Here is a 25554-nt window from a genome sequence, read left to right as displayed (position 1 = left end):
AAAATGAGTGAGTGGGGGTGGGGGGAGGATTTCATTAAAAATGTGTAGATTAAAACGACGGAATTTAATGAGGATTGGATTTGCGAATGTAAATGTGAAATGTCTAGCGAAATGGAAAAAATCTCAGAGTTTTTGCGTGTGGTTTTGGCAGACCAAGGAATCAAAGACCAAATCTGACACCCACAAATAAACACACACACACACACACAGACTTTTAATAGTATACTAGACCAACGCGCCGTTGCGAGGGGATGGGGCGGCCTGAGGCGTCACACACACACTAACCAATGTCACACACACACACACACACACACACAAACGCACACACACAAACGCACACACAAACACTAACCACCCCTCACACACACACTAACCACCCCCATTGATATTATATTAATATTATTAATTCATTCCTTTTACCCCATGCCCTGCCCTATCCACTCACACATAGCCCCCAATTCGCAGGCACGGAGGGGTAGACGGAGGCACAGAGAGGGAGACAGAGGCACAGAGAGGGAGACACGGAGGCACAGAGAGGGAGACACGGAGGCACAGAGAGGGAGACACGGAGGCACTGAGAAGGAGACACGGAGGCACAGAGAGGGACACGGAGGCACACAGAGAGGGACATGGTGGCACACAGAGAGGGACACGGAGGCACACAGAGAGGGACACGGAGAGGGACACGGAGGCACACGGAGCGGGACACGGAGGCACAGAGAGAGGCACAGAGAGGGACACGGAGGCACACGGAGAGGGACACGGAGGCACACAGAGAGGGGCATGGAGGCACAGAGACACACACTAACCCCCCACCTAGATATTATATGAATATTATTCATTTGGTCCTTTAACCCCATCCCCCGCCCTATCCACTCACACACAGCCCCCAACTGCGCAGGCGCGGCTAGAAAGGGAGGGGGTAGAGAGAGAGGGCAGAGAGACAGAGGGCAGAGAGAGAGAGAGAGAGGGCAGAGAGAGAGAGAGAGGGCAGAGAGAGAAGACAGGGAGAGTGCGCAGAGAGAAAGGGCAGAGAGAGAGGGCAGTGAGAGAGGGCAGAGACAGAGAGAGGACAGAGGCATTGTTGGTGACCCCTGGTATACAGAGTAACCGGTTTGGCATCATTTCCAATTCCCAGTTGTAGTGAGTGCAGAGGTCTTGATGGGGCGTGGGGGGGGGGGGGGGAGTGTGAGGGCAGAGAGAGGGCAGAGAGAGAGCAGAGAGAGAGAGAGAGAGGGTGCAGAGAAAGAGAGGGCAGTGAGAGAGAGAGGGTGCAGAGAAAGCAGAGAAAGAGAGTGGGCAGTGACAGAGAGAGAGAGGCAGAGACAGAGACTGCTGGCGGGCGTGTGGCGGCTTTTTGGCCCCGGTCACGGCCCCATCCCAAACCCCGGGTTTGGCCCTCACTCCAGCTCCAGGCTCTGCTCCAGCCCAGGCAGCAGGCTCCCCACCAGGCGCTGGACGGCGGACATGGACTCGAAGGAGGCCACGGGCGGGGATCGACCTGAGGACCCCGAGCAAGGCGGTGGGCGGGCGGGCGGATGAGCGGGCGTCGAACCGGTCTTGGCCCACGGCAGCAGCCTCCCCACCAGGCGCCGGACCCTAGCGAGGATGTGGACGGGCGTGGACCCCGAGCAAGGCCGCGGGGCCCATGGGGCTCGATATTTCTGAGCTCCATGGGCTCGCATACTCGGCGCTTCAGACCCCGAGTATGGGGAGGGGGGGGGGAAGAGGGCGGAGTGGGGGAGAGGAAGGAGAGGATGGGGGAGAGAGGTGAAGTAGGGGTCGGGCAGGCGAGCGGGCTGGAGTCCAGCAGCGGGAGCCGTGGCGCGAGCGTACTTGGAGGCATACTGGAGGCAGGTGTGCCTGGGGGGGGGGGGGGGGGGGGGGGGGGGGGAGAAGGATTTTATTTTAAAATGTGTACATAAAAATGTCCAAATGTTTTGAGGAGTGGATGAGTAGATAGATAGATAACACTTTGAAAGATTTTAATTTTAAATAAACCATAGTTATTTTACTGTGATGATACACTTGAAGACTGACAAGACATGACATTCAATGTTTCATTCAGCTTATGTGTTGCACTTCAATTGAACAAAAACAAAAACATTTCTACTCTTTTGGTGTGGGGACGTTTGTCAACTCCCAATTAAGGAACAGCTAATAATGATTGGTCGGGTGAGCTGAGGAATGGTTGATGAAATTTAATAGAGAAATGTGAGGTGTTGCATTTTGGGAAGTCGAATATGGGCAGGACCTACACAGTGAATGGTAGGGTTCTGGGGAGTGTTGTAGAGCAGAGGGATCTTGGAGTGCAGGTGTCCTTGAAGGTGGAGTCGCAGGTGGATGGGGTGGTCAAAAAGGCTATTGGCACATTGGCCTTCATCAGTCAGAGTATTGAGTATAGAAGTTGGGAGTTCATGTTGCAGTTGTATAAGACGTTGGTGAGGCCGTATTTAGAGTATTGTGTTCAGTTCTGGGCCCCATGTTATATGAACGATGTTGCCAAGCTAGAAAGGTACAGAGAAGATTTATGAGGATGTTGCCTGGACTAGAGGGTGTGAGCTATAGGGAGAGGTTGAGTAGTCTGGGACTCTATTCTTTGGAGCACAGGAGGATGAGGGGTGATCGTATAGAGGTGTATAAAATCATGAGAGGAATAGATCGGGCAGATGCACAGAGTCTCTTGTCCAGAGGAGGGGAATCGAGGACCAGAGGATATAGGTTTAAGGTGAAGATGAAAAAACTTAACAGGAATCTGAGGGATAACCTTTTCACACAAAAGGGTGGTGGGTGTATGGAACAATCAGGTAGTTGAGGCTGGCACTATCCCAATGTTTAAGAAACAGTTAGATAGGTACATGGATAGGACAGGTTTGGAGGGATATGGACCAAACGCGGGCAGGTAGGACTAGTATAGGACTAGTATGTTGGCCGTTGTGGGCAAGTTGGGCCGAGGAGCCTGTTTCCTAGTATCACTCTATGACTATAACTGTATTGATCTTTGTGGAAACTGATTACATCAGCCATAAAAGCTGACTCTGGTTAACATGCATGGTTTGATTCAGTTCCTAACAATGTGTACTGACTTTTTTATGGAGCTCATTGTACACACCCAAGGGAAATGTAATATGTTTCATTATTAGTCAGTGTTTGAAATGTGTGACAAGTACAGTAATCCTTTGATACATTATAACATCCTAAGTGTGCTACACTACTAAAGTGCCTTGGATGAGACAAAGAGGTCTATTTAAAACTTTAGGCTCAATTTTAAGATACTGTCCTGTTCTCTGAACTGCTGACTTACAAAGTGAGGTTGGATATTCACCCAGCAAATTATGTTCAACGGTGTACAAAAATGCTGGAGAAACTCAGACTGAAGAAGGGTTTCGGCCCGAAACGTTGCCTATTTCCTTCGCTCCATAGATGCTGCTGCACCCGCTGAGTTTCTCCAGCATTTTTGTGTACCTTCGATTTTCCAGCATCTGCAGTTCCTTCTTAAACAAATTATGTTCAACATTTCCTTTGTATTTTGTGTGACGTGTCAAGGCAAGAGTGTTTAATTGTCTTATGCACCAGGAATGGAACAATTAAATTTTTGCTGCATTTTTACAGGCACATTAATGCTACAACATAACACATAAATATGCAACAATCAATAATACAATAAATTCTCAGTAAAGCTCAGTAACTAGACCATCATACTGCAAACTGAACCAACCTAATCTAAACCAAATCTTAGTAGATTGTTGGTGTGGTTAGTGTGGTGTGGATCATGAGCCTGATAGTTGATGGGAAGAAACTGATTGTTACCAGGAGGTCACTGTTCTCGGGCTCCTGTAACACCTTCACAATGGTAGCAACGAGATGAAAACATGGCCAGGGTGGTGTTGGTCTTTGCCAATTTTAGCTGCCTTTTTGAGGAAAGCTTCCTGCAGATCCATTTGATGGTGGTGAAGCCAGTACCTGCAATGGACCCTGATGTCTCTTTTTCATCGCTAGGCTTTGTCCACCCATCTGCCGATCAATCTGCCCCCCACAGTTGTATCCACCTATCACTTGCCAGAATTTGACCCGTCCCCAACCCTTTTCCAGCTTTCTCCCCCATACTACAATGTTTGAACAAAGCTCCCAATCCGAAGCATTGCCCATCTATTTCCTCCATGGACACTGCCTGACCCGCTGAGTTACGCCCACACTTTGTGTTTTGCTGGCTAAATTCAGTTCTATAATGGCCTCATAGGATTGAAATGTCAGAGAGTTTGTGGGGGTGGGAGACAAGGCCAACAGGGAAGGACAGAATGATACGTTCTATGTAACTAACATACAAAACCAATGGAAGAAAGCAGACATTAGTTTCAATTTTCAGTTTTGTTACTTTGAATAATACAGTTGACTATGGGAATTGTTTTTGTAATTTTAGACCACACAAGCGCTCTAAATAAATAAATAAATGTTTCTTGGTTGTCTGTTCATTTGCCAATCTTTAAAATTAGGTGACATTATTTGTTAATTGTTATTTGTTAATCAATGTTTCCAATGTTTTTGGTAGGTTATTAAAGTTTTTAGTGAAGATGGAACAAGCAAAGCAATTGAACTTCCATCTGATTTGACGGCCAGAGACGTCTGCCAGCTGCTGATATATCAATGCCATTGTGTTGATGACAATAGCTGGACTTTAGTTGAACATCACCCACATCTAGGTCTAGGTAAGATGGTTATATAATACAGAATAAATTTAGGGAGTATTATTAATTACAATAGTCAAATGTCGTTCCATTTTATTGACAGGGAAGGGGGGGAGGGGGGGGGGGAGGTGGAGAGGGGGTTGCATGTGAAGTTTTAAGAAAAGTAAAATTGACAAGACCTCTGTTTGCTCTCAGACTTTCATAGATCTATAAAACATCAATATAGCTATAAATATTTCCGATATCAATTGTGGCAGTAAAGCATGAAAAATATTTTCAATAAGTGCATAAGTACAGCATCTACAGTTCTTTCTTAAACATAAGTACATCAAAAGTATGTTTGAGTTGAATTATATTTTAACGCACCATTCATTGTTTTTAAATAAATTTAGAGATTGTTTTTGTCTCAATTGCCATTTTCAAAAGTTTATGTAGTCTTGGCTAATGCATCACACCAAATAAGGGCTATATGGTCTATAGGGTTCATGATGGATCAAAGGGTAACAGCCCATATGGCCATAACCCTCTCCTTATTTCCATGTACCCCAGCAATTATTTTCTTTCATACCTGGTCATGAACTCTTTGATTACTGGCATGTGCTTCAGATTATGACCGAGTGGGAGGAGAGCAGTGTCAGAGGGGTGAAAACAGTTGAAAAGTAGTAGCCAAGCACAGGCAGATTTTACTCAGAACTGCTGTAGATTTGGGAGCAACAGCAGCAGGAGCTTAGCAAGAGATACGACTGATTGGCTCTAGCCCGAGTGGGAGGAGAGAAGTGAGTCAGTGCCGGGAAACCAGTTGAAAACTGAGGAATTTGTAAACTGAGGTTTGTTAATTGGTAAATCAGGCAATTTATCAGTCAATTTAAGCAAGACGGCTCTTAGCGAGCGGCAGTGAGTGAGCGGCCTTGTGAGGGAAGTGCCCTGTGAGAAAAGTGTGAGTCTTTGGCTCGAGAGTCTTCGGAGAGGAGACCACGCAATACGCATGAGAGGTAGAGACGAAAGAAGGAGATGTCAGGCAAGCTGATTCAGTGCGATGCTTGCAGTATGTGGGAGGTCAAGGACACCGCTGGTGCCTCTGGCTGCTACAAATGCGAGAAGTGCATCCAGGTAGAGCTCCTGAAGGGCCGTGTTGGGGAACTGGAGAAGCAAGTGGATGACCTCCGGTTCGTCCGAGAAACGGAGTCGTTCCTTGACAAGTCCTACAGTACGATTGTTACACCTAAGGTACTGGAAGAGAGAAGGTGGGAGACAGTGAGAAAGGGAGGGAAGCATGGAATGCCAACGTCCCCGGGTGTTGTACCTCTTGTGAACAGGTTCACCCACTTAGAAGCTGTCGGGACAGAAGACGTGTTTACACTGGGCGGCGGACTGGCTTGCGATGCGAATAGGGCTGTTGAGCCAGAACCAAAAAGGCCTAAGGCAGGCAACGCCATTGTAGTGGGAGACTCCATTGTGAGAGGTACGGACAGGGGTTTCTGCGGCAACAGACGGGATGCGAGGATGGTGTGCTGCCTTCCTGGTGCCAGGATCCAGGATGTCACGGACAGAGTGCAGAAAATCCTCAAGGGCGAAGGTGAACATCCGGAAGTGGTAGTGCATGTCGGCACAAACGATGTCGGAAAGAAGGGGATGAATATTCTGCAGCGTGACTTTAGAGAGCTCGGAAAAATGCTGAAAAGCAGGACCTCCAGGGTTGTTATCTCCGGTTTGCTTCCAGTTCCTCGTGCTGGCGACAGCAGGAACAGGGAGATACGGGACCTGAACGTGTGGCTGAGGAACTGGTGCACGGGGTAGGGATTTAGATTCTTAGATCACTGGGATCTGTTTTGGGGTAAGGGGGAACTGTACAAAAGGGACGGATTGCATCTTAACGGGTGTGGGACCAGCATTCTGGCAGGCAGGTTTGCCACTGCTACACGGGTGGTTTAAAACTGAATAAGGGGGGTGGGGTGTCGAATGGGATAGTGGAGGATGGAGTTAAAGGGAAAGGGTTTTTAAATGTGAGCGTAGAGACAGAGGGGTGTAAAATGAGGGTAGAAGCAATAGGTAGCAAGGTGAAAAGTAAAAGTGGCAGGCCGGCAAATCCAGGGCAAAAATCAAAAAGGGCCACTTTTCAGCATAATAGTATAAGGGGTAAGAGTGTTGTAAAAACAAGCCTGAACAAGCAAGGAGCATTCGTAATAAGGTGGATGAGTTGAATGTGCAGATAGCTATTAATGACTATGATATAGTTGGGATCATGGAGACATGGCTCCAGGGTGACCAAGGCTGGGAGCTCAACATCCAGGGATATTCAATATTCAGGAGGGATAGACAGAAAGGGAAAGGAGGTGGGGTAGCGTTGCTGGTTAGAGAGCAGATTAACGCAATAGAAAGGAAGGACATTAGCTTTGAGGATGTGGAATCGATATGGGTAGAGCTGCGAAACACTAAGGGGCAGAAAACGCTAGTGGGAGTTGTGTACAGGCCACCTAACAGTAGTAGTGGAGTTGGGGATGGCATCAAACAGGAAATTAGAAATGCGTGCAACAAAGGTAAAACAGTTATAATGGGTGACTTCAATCTACATATAGATTGGGTGAATCGAATTGGCAAGGGTGCTGAGGAAGAGGATTTCTTGGAATGTATGCGGGATAGTTTTCTAAACCAACATGTAGAGGAACCAACGAGAGAGCAGGCTATTCTAGACTGGGTATTGAGTAATGAGGAAGGGTTAGTTAGCAGTCTTGTTGTGCGTGGCCCCTTGGGCAAGAGTGACCATAATATGGTTGAGTTCTTCGTTAGGATGGAGAGTGACATCGTTAATTCACAAACAAGGGTCCTGAACTTAAAGAAAGGTAACTTTGAGGGTATGAGACGTGAATTGGCCAAGATAGACTGGCGATTGATTCTTAATGGGTTGACGGTGGATATGCGGTTGTGGGGGGGGGGGGAGGCGGCATGCAGCGTCACATACGGGGGGAGGAGAGGGGGGAGGGAGAGAGGGGGTGGGGGCGGGGAGAGGTGGAGAGAGAGAGAGAGAGTGCCTTTTTACTTCAACACAAACCCCCCCCCCCCCCCCCCCCCCCCCCCCCCCCCCCCCCCCCAAACAACCATTTGCAGGCAGTCTCTCGGAAGTCGCAGCACAGTGGGCCATAAGTGGTCAAGATCAGACTTTTAGTAATATAGATATGGACTTCAGCAAGGCATTTGACAAGGTTCCACATGGTTACCTCTTGTTGGTCACCAAGCATCTTTCCCCACCCCTCTCCTTTTTCTTATGTGCTGTCTTTCAGACATGAAATTTTAAATAGTGTTATTTTTCATTTATACTAATGGCTCTGCCTGCCGTTAATTCTCAAGTCTCATAAGTTGTCAACCTGCATGATATCTAGAACTGGATGAACAGATATCTATTGTAAATAAAATTTGGGAAAATGTATACCGTTGTCTTTGATCCACGTTTTAAATCCAGTTGGTCGCCTTCGATTTCACTCTGTGGTAACTGTTTTAAACTGAACCTTTCAGCAACCTGTTGTTAATTAGGTCCTGGTATCAGCTTTGGAATACATATTTGCATCATGACTAGGACACACTCTACTGTTGCACAACTCTACCCTTGCCTCAGCAGGTAAAGCAGCATCAATGTAAAGACAAACAGTGTCAGCATTTTAGGTCAAAGACCCTTTGTTGAACCTGTCCTTGTTCTGTTTCTCTTTCAACAGTTGTTGCTTGACCTGCTGTGTTTCCAAGATTTTCTGTTTTAAGTTTAAATTCCAGGATCTTCAGTTTTGGTTTTGATTTCTTCTGCTTGTGAGCACGTAGCAAATCCATATCTCCTTCACCCCACAACTTTTTATTATTCAATTAGAAGATATAGATGTCGTTAATGCCTGAATGCCATTCTGAGGCATTTTGGTGGGCAGTATATTGGTGGGCTTCACAACAAAAACATTGCAGATGCTAGAAATGTGAGATAAAAATAGAAAATAGAAAATGCTCAAAACGTTGAACAGGTAGCATTACTCCAAGTGAGGTCTTATCATAGCCCTGCACTTCTACACAAGATCCCCTTGTGCGATATATCTTCCTAACTGCTTCCCAAACCTGCTTACTAACATGGTGTTTTATCTGCAAAGATGCGGGCCAAATATGGGCAGATGCGGCTAGTGCAGATGGGACATCTTGGTCAGGATGGGCAATTTGGGCCGAAGAGCCTGTTTCCATACTGTATGGCTTGGTACCCGGACGTAGAGTCAAAGGACGAGAAGCCGAAGCGAAGAAGTGGAAGCCAAATAACAGAACGGAAACAAAGCCGAAAAGCCAAATAACCGAAAGTGTACGAAGCCGAAAAGTCAAATGACCGAAAGCGTACGAGCCGAAAAGCCAACTAACCGAAAGGGCGGGACGTCTAAAGGCCAACTAACCGAAAGAGCGGCACACCTAAAAGCCTACTAACCAAAAGTGCGGGACGCTTAAAAGCCAACTCACCGTAATGCCGAAACGCCAACTCACCGAAAGGCCCTAACACGCCTGGAAGCCAAATCACCGAAAGGTCGCAATGCCGGAAAGCCAAATAACGGACATGACGTCGCCTGGGGTGGGGGGGGGGGGGGTGGTGGGACTTGTCAGCGATTGGTCCAGACCCCCGCGTCCATCACATCACTGGCCAGGGGAGACGGAAGGGTGGGGTCATTTTCCCCACACAAGACCGCCCGGGGCTGTAGGGTGGTTGCATGTGCGCAATACATGAAGCCGATGAAATGAGACAACTGTCACACCAAAGATAGACACAAAATGCTGGAGTGACTCAGTGGGACAGGCAGCATCTCTGGAGAGAAGGAATGGGTGGCGTTTCGGGTCGAGACCCTTCAGACTCAGTCTTCAGGTCTGAAGAATGGTCTGGACCCAGAAAAGTCACCCATTGCTTCTCTCCAGAGAAGCTGCCTGTTACGCTGAGTTACTCCAGCTTTTTGTATCCATCTTCGGTTAAAACAGATTGCAGATTATCCAGGGTTTTGTGCGTGGGAACTTGTCTGCGTTATGCAGGCAGCCAGGCGGTATTACTGGGGGCGGGGGGGAATCATCCGGTGTGGATGGGTCAGGGTCCGGGGGTTGGGGGGCTGAATCACCCTGGTGTGGGGGTCAGGGTCCGGCGTCGGTGCGTCAGTGACTCTGGGTGGGCGGAGGGACCAGACTGTCCCCAGCCCTGCTCCACCTGGCCCCATGTGTGTGCTTACACTGCCGACCCACAGCCTGTCACAGTGCGGCCGCACGGGGGAGACGAGGTGGAGGGCGGCCGTGGGAGAGTGGGGGCTGTCCCGAGGGATGCGCTCCTTCGGCTGCTTACCCCTTGGTGCTTGGGTTCAGAGTGCCCAGTCACCCTCCAGCCCCGGGCGGTCTTGTGTGGGGAAAATGACCCCCACCCCCCCGTCTCCCCAGGCCAGTGATGTGATGGACGCGATGATCTGGACCAATCGCTGACAAATGGATAATGAAGAGGACTTCCAAAGTCTACAGAGTGATTTAGGCCATTTGGAAAAATGGGCTGAAAGATGGCAGATGGAGTTTAATGCTGATAAATGTGAGGTGTTACACCTTGGCAGTCCAAATCAAAATAGGACGTACATGATAAATGGTAGGGAATTGAAGAATACAGTTGAACAGAGGGATCTGGGAATAACCGTGCATAGTTCCTTGAAGGTGGAATCTCATATAGATAGGGTGGTAAAGAAAGCTTTTGGTATGCTAGCCTTTATAAATCAGAGCATTGAGTATAGAAGCTGGGATGTAATGTTAAAATTGTACAAGGCATTGGTGAGACCAAATCTGGAGTATGGTGTACAATTTTGGTCGCCCAATTATAGGAAGGATGTCAACAAAATAGAGAGAGTACAGAGGAGATTTACTAGAATGTTGCCTGGGTTTCAACAACTAAATTACAGAGATAGGTTGAATAAGTTAGGTCTTTATTCTCTGGAGCGCAGAAGGTTAAGGGGGGACTTGATAGAGGTCTTTAAAATGATGAGAGGGATAGACAGAGTTGACGTGATCAAGCTTTTCCCTTTGAGAATAGGGAAGATTCAAACAAGAGGACATGACTTCAGAATTAAGGGACAGAAGTTTAGGGGTAACATGAGGGGGAACTTCTTTACTCAGAGAGTGGTAGCGGTGTGGAATGAGCTTCCAGTGGAAGTGGTGGCGGCAGGTTCGTTGGTATCATTTAAAAATAAATTGGATAGGCATATGGATGAGAAGGGAATGGAGGGTTATGGTATGAGTGCAGGCAGGTGGGACTAAGGGAAAAAAGTTGTTCGGCACGGACTTGTAGGGCCGAGATGGCCTGTTTCCGTGCTGTAATTGTTATATGGTTATATGGTTAAGTCCCGCCCCCCCGGCGACATCATGTCTGTTATTTGGCTTTTCGGCATTGCGGCCTTTCGGTAAGTTGGCTTCTAGGCGTTGAGGTCTTTCGGTGAGTTGGCTTTTCGGCATTGCGGCCTTTCGGTGAGTTGGCTTTTAGGCGTCCTGCCCTTTCGGTTAGTTGGCTTTCAGGCGTCCCGCCCTTTTGGCTAGTTGGATTTTCGGCTTCCTACGCTTTCGGTTATTTGGCTTTTCGGCTTCGTACTCTTTCGGTTATTTGGCTTTTCGGCTTAGTTTCTGTTCGGTTATTTGGCTTCCACTTTTTCGCTTTGGCTTCTCGACCTTCGACGCCACGTCCGCACACGGTATGGCTTTATGACTGACAACCAAATCACTCAAACATCAGCACTTAAAGCATCTAAGTGACATTTTTTAATTATTCCTATTGCATCTTGCCCATTCAAACACTTGTTCTCATTCAATATCTTTTCATCATCCTTACACAGTGCTATCTAATAGTGTTCAATATTGCCAGCAAGAAAAGGTAAAATCCAATACCCTAATGTAGATTATCAATGGCCAAAACCCAAGCTCTGATCCTTGTAACACCAGGGTAATTACAGTTCACCAGCTGGGAAGGGACCTGTTTAATCCAATTGTGTTCATTTGCAATCCTATGTTCGTGTTTGTTTTTCCCTGACCTGATAAGCCCTTCTGAACAATATCTTAAGGCCATCTTATCAAATGCCTTTTGTAAAATCTAAATATGGCACCTCAATGTGTACCCCTTTATCCAAATTGAGTAAACTTATCAACAGCAACCTATGATAAAACTGTTGACTCAGTCACCCAGTCAATCTTATGCTTTACTAAGTTCCTGTAATCATTTGTAATTGGACACCAGTAGTTTTCATTTGTTGAAAGAAAGCTAAATTATATTTGATTTCCTGCTCTCACTTATATGACATAATTTAAAACTAGTAAAGCATATTTGTCAACTTCTACACAGTGTGTTGCCTTTAAAACAATTCCATTCTCTCTATTGTACCTATTCCTCACCTAATTTGTGAATCGAGTTTCTGAATGCTTGCCTACTGGTCAACTTTTTCAACATTTCCGAAATTCAGGAACTAAAGTATGAAATGTGACCTTTTCCAACAGTATAAAGAAGCTTTATGTATCAATAAAAATGTAACTAATTTTTAATGGAAGTAGATTCCAGGACCCCAACATTAATTATAATGCTGAGCAGAGTATAAATCGATAAATAATTGCTGCTTGTACAAGTGGTACTGCACAAGTGGTACTAGGTGATTTGGACCTTCATATAGATTGGACAAATCAAATTGACAAAAATCGAAGTTAGCGTTCGTGGTGTGTTTAATACAATTTCTTCAAACAATGTAGTACCGACCAAACCAAGGAACAGGCGTCTACAATGACGCAAGATTAAATGATTCAGAACATAAAGATACCTCTAACGTAATCAAATTTAATATTCAGTTTGAGAAAAGGAATATTAGGTCTTAAAAATGGCAGTTACAAAGCTATGAAGGCAATTGGCTAAAATGGTTGGGGAAAATAGATTAAAGGGTAAAATAAACAATGACAAGCAAATGTAAATATTTCACAATTCACTCGAGGCATTCCACTGAGAAATAGATTCCAGGAAAAAGATAATCCATTGATGAAAATCTAAATGTTAAAGATGGTGTTAGATTGAAAGAAAGGGTGTATAATGTAGCAAAATGTAAATCATCAGCCAGAAGACTTAGGACATTTTGGAAAATAGATATGAATAATAAAGATATTTCAAGTAAAAAATGGACTGAGTAAGAAATTTAGCTGGGATTTAAGGAGGAATTATTTTCATGGGATTGTTTGGAATGTACATAATGGAAGCATGTTTTCTCACAACATTTAAATACTCTTGCGAAGCACTTGAATTGACATGGACTGGTGGGCTATATGCAAATGCTAGTGAGTGGGATTAAGAGAGATTGCTACGATGGTCAGCGAGGATTTGGTAGCCCGAAGGACCCGTTTCTGTGTGTTAACTCTTGACAGAAACTTGAACAGTTAAATTAACATCTATTTGTGGGAAAATTGTATAATTAAATTCATAATAATGGAACCAGTGGCAAATCCTTTTAAAATTAAGCCTTATAGCAATATAAGTTAACATAACTATGAAAGGAAAAATCCACATTGAACAAGTTTATTACATATGTTTGAGTTTAACTTAAATGTAAAACATACATTTGCTATGTTGTCATAAAAAATAGAGCTCATGGAATTGCAGGTAATATATATACAGCCATAGAGGAGTGGCTGAGAGCAAACAGTGTCAGGATAAATTATTATCGTGTTGGTAATCAAATTAGTGGTGTATCACAAGGATCAATACCACAGCCGCAACTATTTATAATTTACATCACCAACCTAAGTGAAGGAATCATTTGTATTGTGTCAAAAGATTGCTGAGAAAATAAGGAGGATGCAAAGAGGCATGGGTATGCTAAGCAAGTGTATAAAATGTGCGAAACATTTAGTAGCAACAATTGAAAAGCAGAACATTGTTTACATGGGACTGGATCACAAATGCTGCTGTAGCGATAGGTCTGGATATTGCTAAATATCCTTCAACCACAGTGGAAATGCCAAATACTAGAGTGCATGCTACAAGTTCAGAGGGTGAAGTACAAAGGCAATGAGTGGGACAGGTCTTTGTTTTACACAGAGCGTAGATGCTTTGAATACATTATCGGGGCAAGAGTGGATACAATAGTGGTGTTAGAGGTTTATAGATTGGCACATAAATATGGAAAGAAGGATATGGATCACGTGCAGGCAGAAGAGATGAGATCTGTTTGGCACAGACATTCTGGGCCATTGATCTCTATTAAACAAACTTTGCAGCAAGTAATTAGAAAGATTTATTGTTCTTTTATTGCAAGGGTAATTGAGCATAAGTAGGACATTTTGTTATAACTGTACAGTTGATGCAAGGACCACAGCTGGATTCCTGACGGGAGTTTTTTGAATCCTTAATTTTAAGGAGGAATATATATTTGTTGTGCAGTTAATTCAGAGAAAGGTCATGATCTAACGTAGGATGGAGCCATTGATATAAGAATGCTGTGGGGGGTGAATTTTTGGATGTATTCAAGGCTATCACTGATTTTCAGTGGGAGGTTGTGTTATGGAATTGGGCAGTAAATGAGGTTCAAGCCAAGATCAGATTAATCATGATCTCAATTGTAGAGCAGGCTCAAGAGCACTATGGGTTTTTATTTTGTGTCTAGTTTCTTATATTTTAAGTGTGCACAGCTAAGTATTAGAATAGCATTCGTGCGCTATCATATCTTCTGTTTGTAATAGTTGATAAATTCATGATATCAAACATATTTACAGAAAGATGTTTGGAGGATCATGAACTTGTATTGCACGTACAATCCACATGGACATTGGGAAATGAAAGCAGACTTTTATTCAGAAAAAACTTCGCCAAATATGAATTTTTTAAGCATCCAGTGGTAAGTACCTAGATTTAACCATTCTTTAAAATGGCTTAAACATTTTTTAATAATTTATATCTCGATTATTCATGTTTTTAAATCTTTATTGCTTATTAAAATGTGTAATATACAGGATTACATTTGTGGTAACCATAGCAAAATCTAATGGTATTATGTCAATTTACTATTAGTAAAGATGGCCTATATTTTAAATGTACATATGAGCATGATTGGTTACATCTTGATTGGTGTTAAAATCATTGCCTTTTCTAAATAAAAATTGGTTTGTTATATTCATATTTTCTGATTTTGAAAAGATTTAAATTGAGTTTTACAAATGTGAACTGAAGCAAATACCTATAGGATTTTTCCTTCCTTACACTGCACTTAAGCCAAGAAGAATGATGTTGGGTGACGATGAGTAACTGGAAGAAAGTAGTCTATTTGATGGGGGTGATTTAAGATTACAAAATCATGTAGGATTCAAATGAGTTGGTCATTTTGGTCCAATGTGAGAGATGGCCTGAGATGAATGAAGCTAATGGTAAACACATGATTTCTGGCAGGGACCACAAATGATTGTATTATATTAAGGGAAAGCTTAACTCCGGGACATTATTGTGTGGGCACAAACGAGCAAAGAGCAACGAGCAAGGCTGTTGAAATGATGATATTGATATGAAGATTGTAAGTCCTTTGCTCTTGTTGGTGAATAAATATTGGAATGTGAGCTAGTTTAAGAAAAAATAATACACAGAAAATCAGCCAGAAATTATTCTAGTTCTTATACTGAGTCATTTTTGAAAAAAGAATGTAGAAAATGGTCTTGAAAAATCAGTGAATGTAGCCAAACCTATTATACATTGTAATCAATCAAAGCTTTATCAAATGACAATCAAAGAAACTGAAGATGCTGGAAATCTAAAATGAAACACTCGTGGCTGTCACTCTGTGGTTCCACTTTATTCTCTTCTGCAGTTAGTGCTGCAACTTACAACTTTTTTTCCCTTTCTTTCAGACATCAAAAACTGCAAATTTCCACAGGTCTTGGATTCCAAAACTCCTCCTGACCTTTCTTTCCCTTAAATCACTCTTAAATCACCATTTGTCCCCAGTTCCAAATCCTACCATCCCATTTGATTTTTCTCTCTCTAATGATCATGTTCATAAGTCATAGGAACCGAAGTAGGCCATTTGGCCCATTGAGTCTACTTCGCCTTTCAACCATACCCAATTACTTGGTCTCCATAGCTGTCTGTGACAATGAATCCCACAGATTTGCCATACTCTGACGAAAGAAATTCCTCCTTATCACCTTTCCAAAGGTGTGTCCTTTTATTCTGAAGCTTTGCCTCTGCTCCTTGATTCTACCACTAGTGGACACGTCCTCTCTATATCCACTATATCCATACCTTTCACCATTCAGTAAGTTTCAATTAGGTCCCCCCCTTATCCTAAACTGCTGCGAGTGCAGCCCCAATACCGTCAAACACTCATCACATGTTAACCCAATCATCCCCGGGATCATTCCTGTAATCCTCCTCTGGACCCTCTCCAATGCTAGCACATCCTTCCTCAGATACGGGGCCCAAAACTGCTCATAATACTCCAAGAGCGGTCTGACCAGTGCCTTATAAAGTCTCGGCATTACATCCCTGTTTTTGTACTCTAGTCTTCCTGAAATAAATGCTAACATTGCATTTGACTCACTACCGATTCAGTCACTTTGCACTTCCTGTTAGATCTTTCCCCTCTCACTTAAACTTATGTCCCATCATTTATGACTCTCCTGCCCCAGAGAAAAGTCTGAGACTGAGAGTATACCTCTTGCATGCCCCAGCCTACATCAATGGTGCTGACATGGAGATAGTCAAGAGTTTCAAGTTCCTTGATGTGAATATCACCAACAATTTGTCCTGGTCCAATCACATTAACACCACAGCCAAGAAAGCACATAAAGGCCCCCCCGGCCCACATCAATTTGTCTGTCTTCCCCTGCACCTCCTGGACCAACCTACCCTATGGGATTGTCAAAGGCCTTGCCAATGTCTATGTAGATGTCATCCACTGTCCTCCCTATTCAGTCTTTTTGATCACTCAAAAACATTTGCTCAAATTCGTGAGATGTTACCTCCCATGAACAAAGCCATGCTGACTATCCCAAATCAATCCTTACTTTTCTAAATTAAAATAAATCCCCCTGTGCCTCAGTATCCCTTCTAATAACAAACACCACTGATGTAAGGCTCACTGCCATGTAGCTCTTTAACTTGTCCTTTCAGCCCTTAAATAAAGGCATAACATTAGCCAATCTCAAATCGTCAGTTACCTCACCCATGACCAATAAAAATACCAAAATCTCTGCCGGGTTCCATCAACCACCTTCATTGCTTCCTATAATATCTGAGATCACATTTCGTCAGGTCCTCGGGATTTATTCACCTCTATTCACTTCAAGACTGCCAACACGTCCTTCATAATGTGGATATGCCTCGCCTCGCGAAGTCTCCATTTAACTTAATAACTCCCTCTACCTGATGGCTAATTTAGTAATTTTAAAAGGCACTTCAGATATTTGTGAACATTAACACTAAACTTATACCATTTTAATAATTCATGTTTCTGTTCTTCCCACCTGTATTTATAACTATTCTTCCATTTCCATGTTTTAAACCCACTCATTTAATCTATCCGCATCTTTTTGCAGATTTTATTATTTCGTCTTCACTGCTCACTTTCCCACAAATCTTCATGTCAGAAAACTTGAATACAGCTGATCGCAGCTTTACAGCTGTTCAAGTAACAGAAATTCGGCTTGACGGAACTCTCAAATCTCCACCTGAAAGTATGAGATATAGAATTTATGTGAAGCAAAGTGAATGAATAAGCACTTTTTTTTCAATTTGGATATATTGACACGTGCTCAAATGTTGCGGCTTCATGTTACAAAAATCATGATACAGAGCGTTTACTAAGACCGCAGAAGCGGGGGTGTCCTGTGGGAAACTTAGTTCCTTCATATGTTATTAATACAAAATGTATTATCTTAGGTACCTTCACTGGTTGCAGTTTGCCAATTTGATTGTGACCTATTATTCCATGAGGTCTTAGCACATGCAAGAGCTCATGATAAATGTCTTTTGGTATCCCTTTGTTCGTCTTTTATTTTTTCTGCTAATTATATCCTCTCAGGTCTCTTAAATTGTTGAACAAAATTTCCCTTTTATTTAGCCCTGCCTTAATATTTCCTTAATAAGGATTAGAAACATAGAAAATAGGTGCAGGAGGAGGCCATTTGGCCCTTCAAGCCAGCACTGCCATTCATCGTGATCATGGCTGATCATCCACAGTCAGTAACCCATGCCTGCCTTCTCTGCTAGCCCCTAGAGCTCTATCTAACTCTCTTTTAAATTCATCTAGTGAATTGGCCTCTCCTGCTTTCTGTGGCAAAGAATTCCACAAATTCATAACTCTCTGGGTGAAAAAGTTTTTCTCATCTCAGTTTTAAATGGCCTCCCCTTTATTCTTAGACTGTGGCTCCTGGTTTTGGACTCCCCCAACATTGGGAACATTTTTCCTGCATCCAGCTTGTCCAGTCCTTTTATGATTTTATATGTTTCTATAAGATCAAGCAATCAATTTTATTAATCACATACACAATTAAGTGCAGTGAACTGAACTTGCTAGCAGCGGTACAATCAAAAAATAACACACAGTCATCATATCATATCATATCTACATACTTTTAAAACTGTGCGGGTGTGTGTCATTTTGCCTTTGAAACGTATTTCCTCGAAAACCAGACGCAAAAACGCAGAGATTTTTACATATTTCCGTAGGGATTTAACATGATTTCAGAAATGCACTCCTCTAAATTTGCTCAATAATTTCCCCAGATATTGAATAAAATTGTTCACAACGCTCACTTCTTAAAAAATAATCGCCGCTTGCCAGCTGCTGACGTCACAATGCCCACATGCCCGCCAATCGAGGCCCACCTGCCTCCTGTCCCCACCCCTGCTGTTGTCAACGCGCATGCGCAGTTTTCCACGAGGTACGTTTGCCCACCCACCCCCCCGTCCTTCAAAAGGCGCAAAAAGATCGAGAAAGTACTGCAGAACAAAGATTCTACAGTTCCGCAATAGGATCTTTGTTCTGCAGAACTCGGGGCAGCGGCGCCTCATGCGCTGAAACTTCTCCTCACTGTCGGCGCAGCTCGTGAAGCCCCGCCCGCCTGCTTATTCCAGCTGTGGGTTTCCTGAGAGTCAGAAGCCGCTTCTGTGTCCGATCGTCTGTTCACCCCCCCTCCCCCGGCCCGGCGACGATCGTCTGGTCCCCCCCCCCCCCCCCCCCCCGCCGCTGTTTTTCACCGTCCTCAGATCGGGCCCCCACTCTCTCTCTCTCAGCTGGGCAGCGGTGGCGTGAGATGGCACTGTGACTCATGCAGCAGTTTGATTTTAGTGGGACCACATGAAGGTTCCAATCTCCCACACCTGTCCCATTGTGTCGTTATATATGTAAATGAGATCCATTGTGATTGGACATCTGTGAGGTGGCACTGTGACTCATGAAGCAGTTTGATTTAAAAAAAATTTGATGTTTTGTGAACAATTCTATTCAAAATCTGGGGAAATAGAGAGCCAAATCTAGAGAGGAGTGGATTTCTGAAATCATGTTAAATCCCTACCGAAATATGTAAAAATCTCCGCATTTTTGCGTCTGGTTTTCGAGGAAATACGTTTCAAAGTCAAAATGACATACACCCCCACACACACACAGAGTTTCAATAGATACTAGACCTGTTGGGTCTGTTCCCCCAACGTGCGGTTGCGGGGGGGGGGGGGGCGGCATGTCGCATCACACACATTAACTACTACCCTGCACACATGCCAACGGGTCTGCACTTGGTCTAGTACACAATAAAATTTAACACAAACATCCACCACAGCATTCTTCACTGTGGTGGAAGGCACAAAGTACAGTCAGTCCTTCTCCATTATTCCCCCGTGGTCGGGGCCATAAACCTCCACAGTCGCCGCTGCGGGCGGCTAGATGTACAGGCCCTCTCGTCGGGACGTTAAGCGGTCTCCGGTAGGGAATCGGCGCTTCCCTACTGGAGAGCGCGGCTTCAGGATGTTGTAGGCCACAGGCCGGTGGTTGGAGTTCTTCTCCGGGGATCCCCAGCAAGGGATCCCGTTTCGGGTGTTAAGTCCACACTGTGCCCGCGGCTAGAAGCTCCGCAGACTGCGGCTTCAGGCTGTAACAGTCCGTGGGCCAGCGATCGGAGCACTCCCTTCTGGCGACCCGGGCAAGTGCTCGCCTGTTCTGCGATGAAATGTCCACGCTGCGCCCGCTGCTGAAACTCCGGGCCCGACTCCGGGAAAGGCCTCACCAATCCATGGTGTTAGGCCATGAGGAAGGCGACATGGAAAAAGTCGCCTCTCCGTGGAGGGGGTGACCAAAAGCGGCCCCCCCCCCCCCCCACACTCAAGACACACCAAGAGACATTAAAACACACATTTGGACACACTTAAAAAAAACACAAAAAAAGTAGAAAAGACGAACACGCTGCTGGCAGGGCAATCGACCCATGCATCCTTCTAAATTCCAGTAAATACAAGCCCAGTCTTTCCAAGCTTTCCTCATATGACAGTCCCGCCATCCCGGGGATTAACCTCGTGAACCTACGCTGCACTGCCTCAATAGCAAGGATGTCCTTCCTCAAATTAGGAGACCAAAACTGCACACAATACTCCAGATATGGTCTCACCCGGGTCCTGTACAACTTCAGAAGGACCTCTTTACTCAGGCTTTGGAGAAAACGGATAGGTTACATTTCGGATCGGGACACTTCTTCACACTGATTGTTGGAGAGGTAGAACACTGGAAGAAGGGTGGGGTTGGACAAAACCTGTCAAGTGATAGGGTTTTTGACTGGCAAATGATCGGGCAAAGGCAAAAGATGAAAAGACAATAAAGGTAGCAAGATAAAGAGAGCAGAGGCATGAAATATGAAGGCAGAGGTAGGAATAGGTGAAACGGAGAAATGGATGCGCATCCAGGTGGGGCACAGGGAAGAGGGGGGAAAAGTGTGGATTTGCAGGTTAGTTACATAATGTTGGGTTGAAAGTTACCCAAGCAGAATAGAGCTGTTCCTCTAATTAACATGTCCACCTATTACATGCCAAGTCTTGTCCCGTTCCTCCACTCTTCCAGCTTTGTATTTTATTGTCCAATCATCTGCAGTTCCCTATGTCTGGAGATCATAGATTGAAGGCAATATGCAAGTAATGTGAGGGGGGGAAAAAATTCTGTGGTTAATTAGGATTGAGAATATTGGCCTGATACAGTGGAAACGAATGCAAGAGCAGCTTTCAAAGGGGAATTGAATAAAAACTTGAATAAATGCAGGGTGATTAAGAATGAGACTATTTAGAGCTCTCTCAGGTACAGCATTCGTTCAGTGGACTACAGGGCTTCTTTAAGCTAGCCTGTTCCTCAATTCTATTCCTTCAACTGAATGTCAGAAGAAAAGACTAAATAGTTTCAACATAAAATGTTATGAGTCCATTGATGGAAATGATTCATCCTTCATCAATTTGTCCTTCATTATGTACGTTATACTGTGACAGGTTGGCCCAATGTGTGGCTAGTTGTAAAGTGTCAATCTTCAATGATGGCGTCCAGACCCCAATTCTCTGCTTCATGTAGAGCATCTGGCCATTTCTTGGTATCATGTAGAGAATTGAAATGACTGCAAACCAGTGTTTGTTACTGACTGCAAGAGGAAGTCTTTATCATTGGTTATCGTTCAATCTTGCCTTTGCACTTGCCTGCTGCCATCTGCTGTTGTTGACGCAATATTCCACCACTCACCCGTTCCTCCGACGCAACCCGTTTCCCCAACGCAATATTCCACCACTCACCCATAGCCCCCAACTGCGCAGACCCGGCTCATTTCCCCTCATCCCTCATCCCCCAGCACACCCGTCCCCTCATCACCCAGCACTCCCTCCCCCTCCTCTTCACCCTCCCTCTTCTTTCCCCTCCCCTCCCCAATCCCTCCCTCCCCTTTCCCCTACCCTCAGTCACTCCCTCCCTCCCTCCATAGCACCTCTCTCCTCTCTACCCCCTCCTATCCCCCACCTCCCCCACTCCTCACCTACCCATACCCCCCCCCCCCCCACTATCCCTCCTCACCTCCCCAGGATCTTTCCCCTCTCCTCTTCCCCTCCCCAATCCCTCCCTCCCTCTCCTTTCTCCTACCCTCAGTCACTCCCTCCCTCTCTAACTCCTCTCGCCTTCCTATCCCCCACTGCCCTCCTTTCCCTCTATTCCCCACTGCCTACCTCCTCTCCTTCTATCCCCCTTCCCCCACTCTCCCTCCTCACCTCCCCTACTTTCCCTCCTCTGCCCCCTAACCCCCTCTCTCTCAATCTCCCCACTCTCCCTCTTCAACTCCCCGGGATCTCAAGGGTGCCGCTCCTTTCCCTCCTTGCGTGCCCAGAGGCAGCAGCACCGCCGCCCTCGGAGCCAGGCTCAGCGCCCAGGCCTTGCATTCTCGGCACGGCCTCAGCCCGCCCCAGAGCTGGCCACCGCCTCTAGCCTCAGCACCCAGGCCCCGGATCCTCGGCATGGCCTCTTGACGTCCTTGCAGCCGCGATCTCAATTTTGGAAAGGCCACAACTGCACAGGCGCGGCTGAGGACCCGTCGGGTGCCTTTGCGATACCAGTAAAGATGTGCACGGGAACTCTCACCCAACCGCTTATGCGCGTTTTTAAAGATTTTTAAACCTTAATAACTTTTAAAATATACCACCGATCTGAACAAAACTTGTTGCACTCACAGCACAGGTCAATGGTGAGTAAGGTGGCGCAAAAATCGTAGCGCTATCCTGTACCGTTTTTGCGCAAATAGAAAAGCAATGCAAACCTGCAGATAACAAGATGAAAGGTTTACATATATATTTATATATATATATATATATATATATATATGTGTGTGTGTGTGTGTGTGTGTGTATATATATATACACACACACACACACACACACACACAAAATATATATATATATATATTTTAACTTTAAAACGTCTCATCTTGTGTGTGTGTATATGTGTGTGTCTTTATATTTTCGCAAAAACACTACACGGTAACAATAAGATTTTTACATATTCTGACTCACATCTTCCTCCTCCAAGCAGTGAGCAGCTTCACATAAGATCTTATGCTTTGTTTCATGACGTATTGCTGATTAAAGTTTTTTTTAAAACCTCCCTTTTAAAACGACCAGCTTCCACTGATGACGTCACAATGAGGTGAGTGGGCACGATGGCTCGGCTCGGAGCCCGTTTCACACAGAGAATATCTTCAAGTGACGTCAGGGGGAAGTTCGCATTTCCACAACATCCCTCAAATGCTTCACCACCTATCCAACCATTGACCTGCTTCATTCTCACTGCTTGATGCACTCCTTGATGCTTCATTCTGACTTCGCGATCTATAAAGATATGACGTCACAAAGAGGTGGGCGGGCACCATGGCTCAGGTCGGCACCCATTTCCCTCGGGTCCACTGCCCCGCACGGGGTCCTTGGGTCCACGCCTGCACCTGGGTAGGTGCTGGAGCTGGGTATGGAAGTTAGGGGAGGAGGATGAGGGAAATGAGGAGGAGATGGGGTGGTGTCTCTAACCCCCTCCCTCTCTACCCCTCTACCCTCCCTCTCTGCCCCTCTCCCTCTACCCCTCCTCTCTACTCCCCCTCCCTCTCCCCCTCCCTCTCTACACCCTTCCTCTCTCTCTTCCCCCTCCCTCTCTTCCCCCTCCTTCATCTGCCCCCCCCTCCCTCTATGCCCCCCTCCCTCTCTGCCCCCTCCCTCTCTTCCCCCCTCCCTCTCTGCCCCCCCCCCTCTCTCTCTGTCCCCTTCCCTCTCTCTCTGTCCCCTTCCCTCTCTGCCCCCCTCCCACTCTGCCCCCTCTCCCCCTCCCTCTCTACCACCTCCCCCTCTCTCTTTACCCCCCTCCCTCTCTACCCCCCTCCCTCTCTGCCCCCTCCCTCTCTGCCCCCTCCCTCTCTGCCCCCTCCCTCTCTGCCCCCCTCCCTCTCTACCCCTTTCCCCCTCCTCTCTGCCCCTCTCCCTCTACCCCTCCTCTCTACCCCTCTCCACCCCTCCTCTTTACTCCCCTCCCTCTCCCTCTCCCCCTCCCTCTCTACACCCTTCCCCTTCCTCTCTCTCTGCCCCCCTCCCTCTCTGCCCCCTCCCTCTCTGCCCCCCTCCCTCTCTGCCCCCTTCCCTCTCTGCCCCCCTCCCTCTCTACCCCCCTCCCCCTCTCTCTTTACCCCCTCCCTCTCTACCCCCTCCCCCCCTCCCTCTCTACCGCCCTCCCTCTCTAGAGAGAGGTGAGTATTGGGACCTATGGGTGAGTGGTATTGTGTTAGGGGACCCACCTTGGAGGATGGGACCCAACGGGTCCCACTTGGTCTAGTATAACCTTAAAACTCTCATCTTGTATGTATGTATATGTGTGTGTCTTTATATTTTCGCCAAAATGGTACGCGGTAATGATACCATTTTTACATATTCTGACAAAATTTTCACTTCTAAGCAGTGATCAGCTTCACTTAAGATTTGATGCGATATTTCACGACTTATTGGTGATTAAATTTTTTTTAAAGACAAAACTGCCTTTTAAGCTTCTACAGGCCCACAGCCAGCATTGAGAGAAAGCAGCAACCCCAGCTCAAAGAGGCAGCCAACACCCCCCGGGTTATTCACCCCTCCTCCCCTTCCCCCTTCTCCCCCGCCCTACCCCCCCCCTGGATTATTTACACTCTTCCCCCCTCCCCCCCCCCAGGTTATCCTGAAAACTGTAACGTCCAGGTTGAGGAACAGCTTTTTCCCTACAGCCAAGCATGCAAGAATTTCATTGTCCTATCTGGGACGTATGGCAATAAAGCATTCTTGACTCTCGGCCCCCCGCACCCCTCCTTCCGCCTCGCTCCCCTTACCCCCCCCCCCAACCCGTTCGGGGGGCGCCTGTCTGCGGGGTGAGCGCAGGTGCCACGCCTCGCACCACCCCACCAGGGGACGGGGCCCAAAAGATCCCACTTGATAGATAGATATAAGATAGATAGATATAAGATAGATAGATATAATTTATTGCCACACAACCAGGGTTGGTGGAAATTTGGGTTGTCAGCAGCAGTACAATAATAAAGAACACACAATAAAACTGTAACACAAACATCCACCACAGCATTCATCACTGTGGTGGAAGGCACAAAAATTTGGCCAGTCCTCCTTCATTTCCCCCCCGTGTACAGGACCAGAGTCCAGTCAGTCCAGGATCGGCTCTTCCTCACCGGAGACCGCGGCTTTAGATTGTTGTAGGCCGCAGGCCGGCGGTCGAGATTTAAAGTCCTCGCCGCAGCCAGAAGCACCGTAGACTGCAGGGCCGGCGGTCGAAGCTCCCCTCCAGGGGTGATGGTAAGTCCATGCCGCACCCGCGGTAGAAGTTGGCCGTGGGCCGGCAGTGATGGCTTCTTCTTCCCCCGGGTCCCCCACGAGGGATCCCGGGCTGTAGACGCCGCGCCAGCTGGAGCTGTGCAGACCGCGGCTTCAGGCTGCGACTTCAGGCTGCCAGCTGCCCCGGGCCAGCGAAACGGAGCGCTCCCCTCCAGCGAGCCCCAGCGAGGGTTCACCCGTTCCACGCCGAGAGTCCACGCTGCGCCCGCCGCTGAAGCCCCGGGCGCGTCTCCGGGAAAGGCCACGTCGATCCTTGATGTTAGGCCACAGGGGAGGCGACCTGGAAAAAGTCGCCTCTCCATGGAGGAGGCGACCGAAGCGGGTTCCCCCTTACCCCCCCACACCACCCCCCACACAAAACACACGAAGAAACATTAAATACAGACTTTAAAACATACTAAAAAAATTTAAAAAGCTGGAAAAACTGACGCGCTGCTGACATGGCTGCACACAGAGGAGCTTGGTCTATATCTCTCTAAA

At 46.3% G+C, this 25554-nt stretch overlaps 1 protein-coding gene across 7 annotated transcripts in view; it reads left to right on the top strand.

Annotated features, from left to right (window-relative positions):
• The window catches only part of grb10 (growth factor receptor bound protein 10), a 194168-nt gene that overhangs the window by 123904 nt on the left and 44710 nt on the right, over positions 1 to 25554 (top strand). For all 7 annotated transcript variants that reach the window (XM_033049957.1, XM_033049921.1, XM_033049975.1 and 4 more), the window contains 2 exons: positions 4550 to 4706; positions 14445 to 14566. In XM_033049957.1, the coding sequence (XP_032905848.1) occupies positions 4550 to 4706; positions 14445 to 14566 (279 nt within the window). The remainder of the gene's footprint in view (positions 1 to 4549; positions 4707 to 14444; positions 14567 to 25554) is intronic.

The sequence above is a fragment of the Amblyraja radiata genome, chromosome 2, assembly GCF_010909765.2.
Source record: "Amblyraja radiata isolate CabotCenter1 chromosome 2, sAmbRad1.1.pri, whole genome shotgun sequence".
NCBI lineage: Eukaryota > Metazoa > Chordata > Chondrichthyes > Rajiformes > Rajidae > Amblyraja > Amblyraja radiata.
The sequence above is the reverse complement of the archived record's forward strand: the minus strand, read 5'-3'. Positions and strand labels throughout refer to the sequence as shown.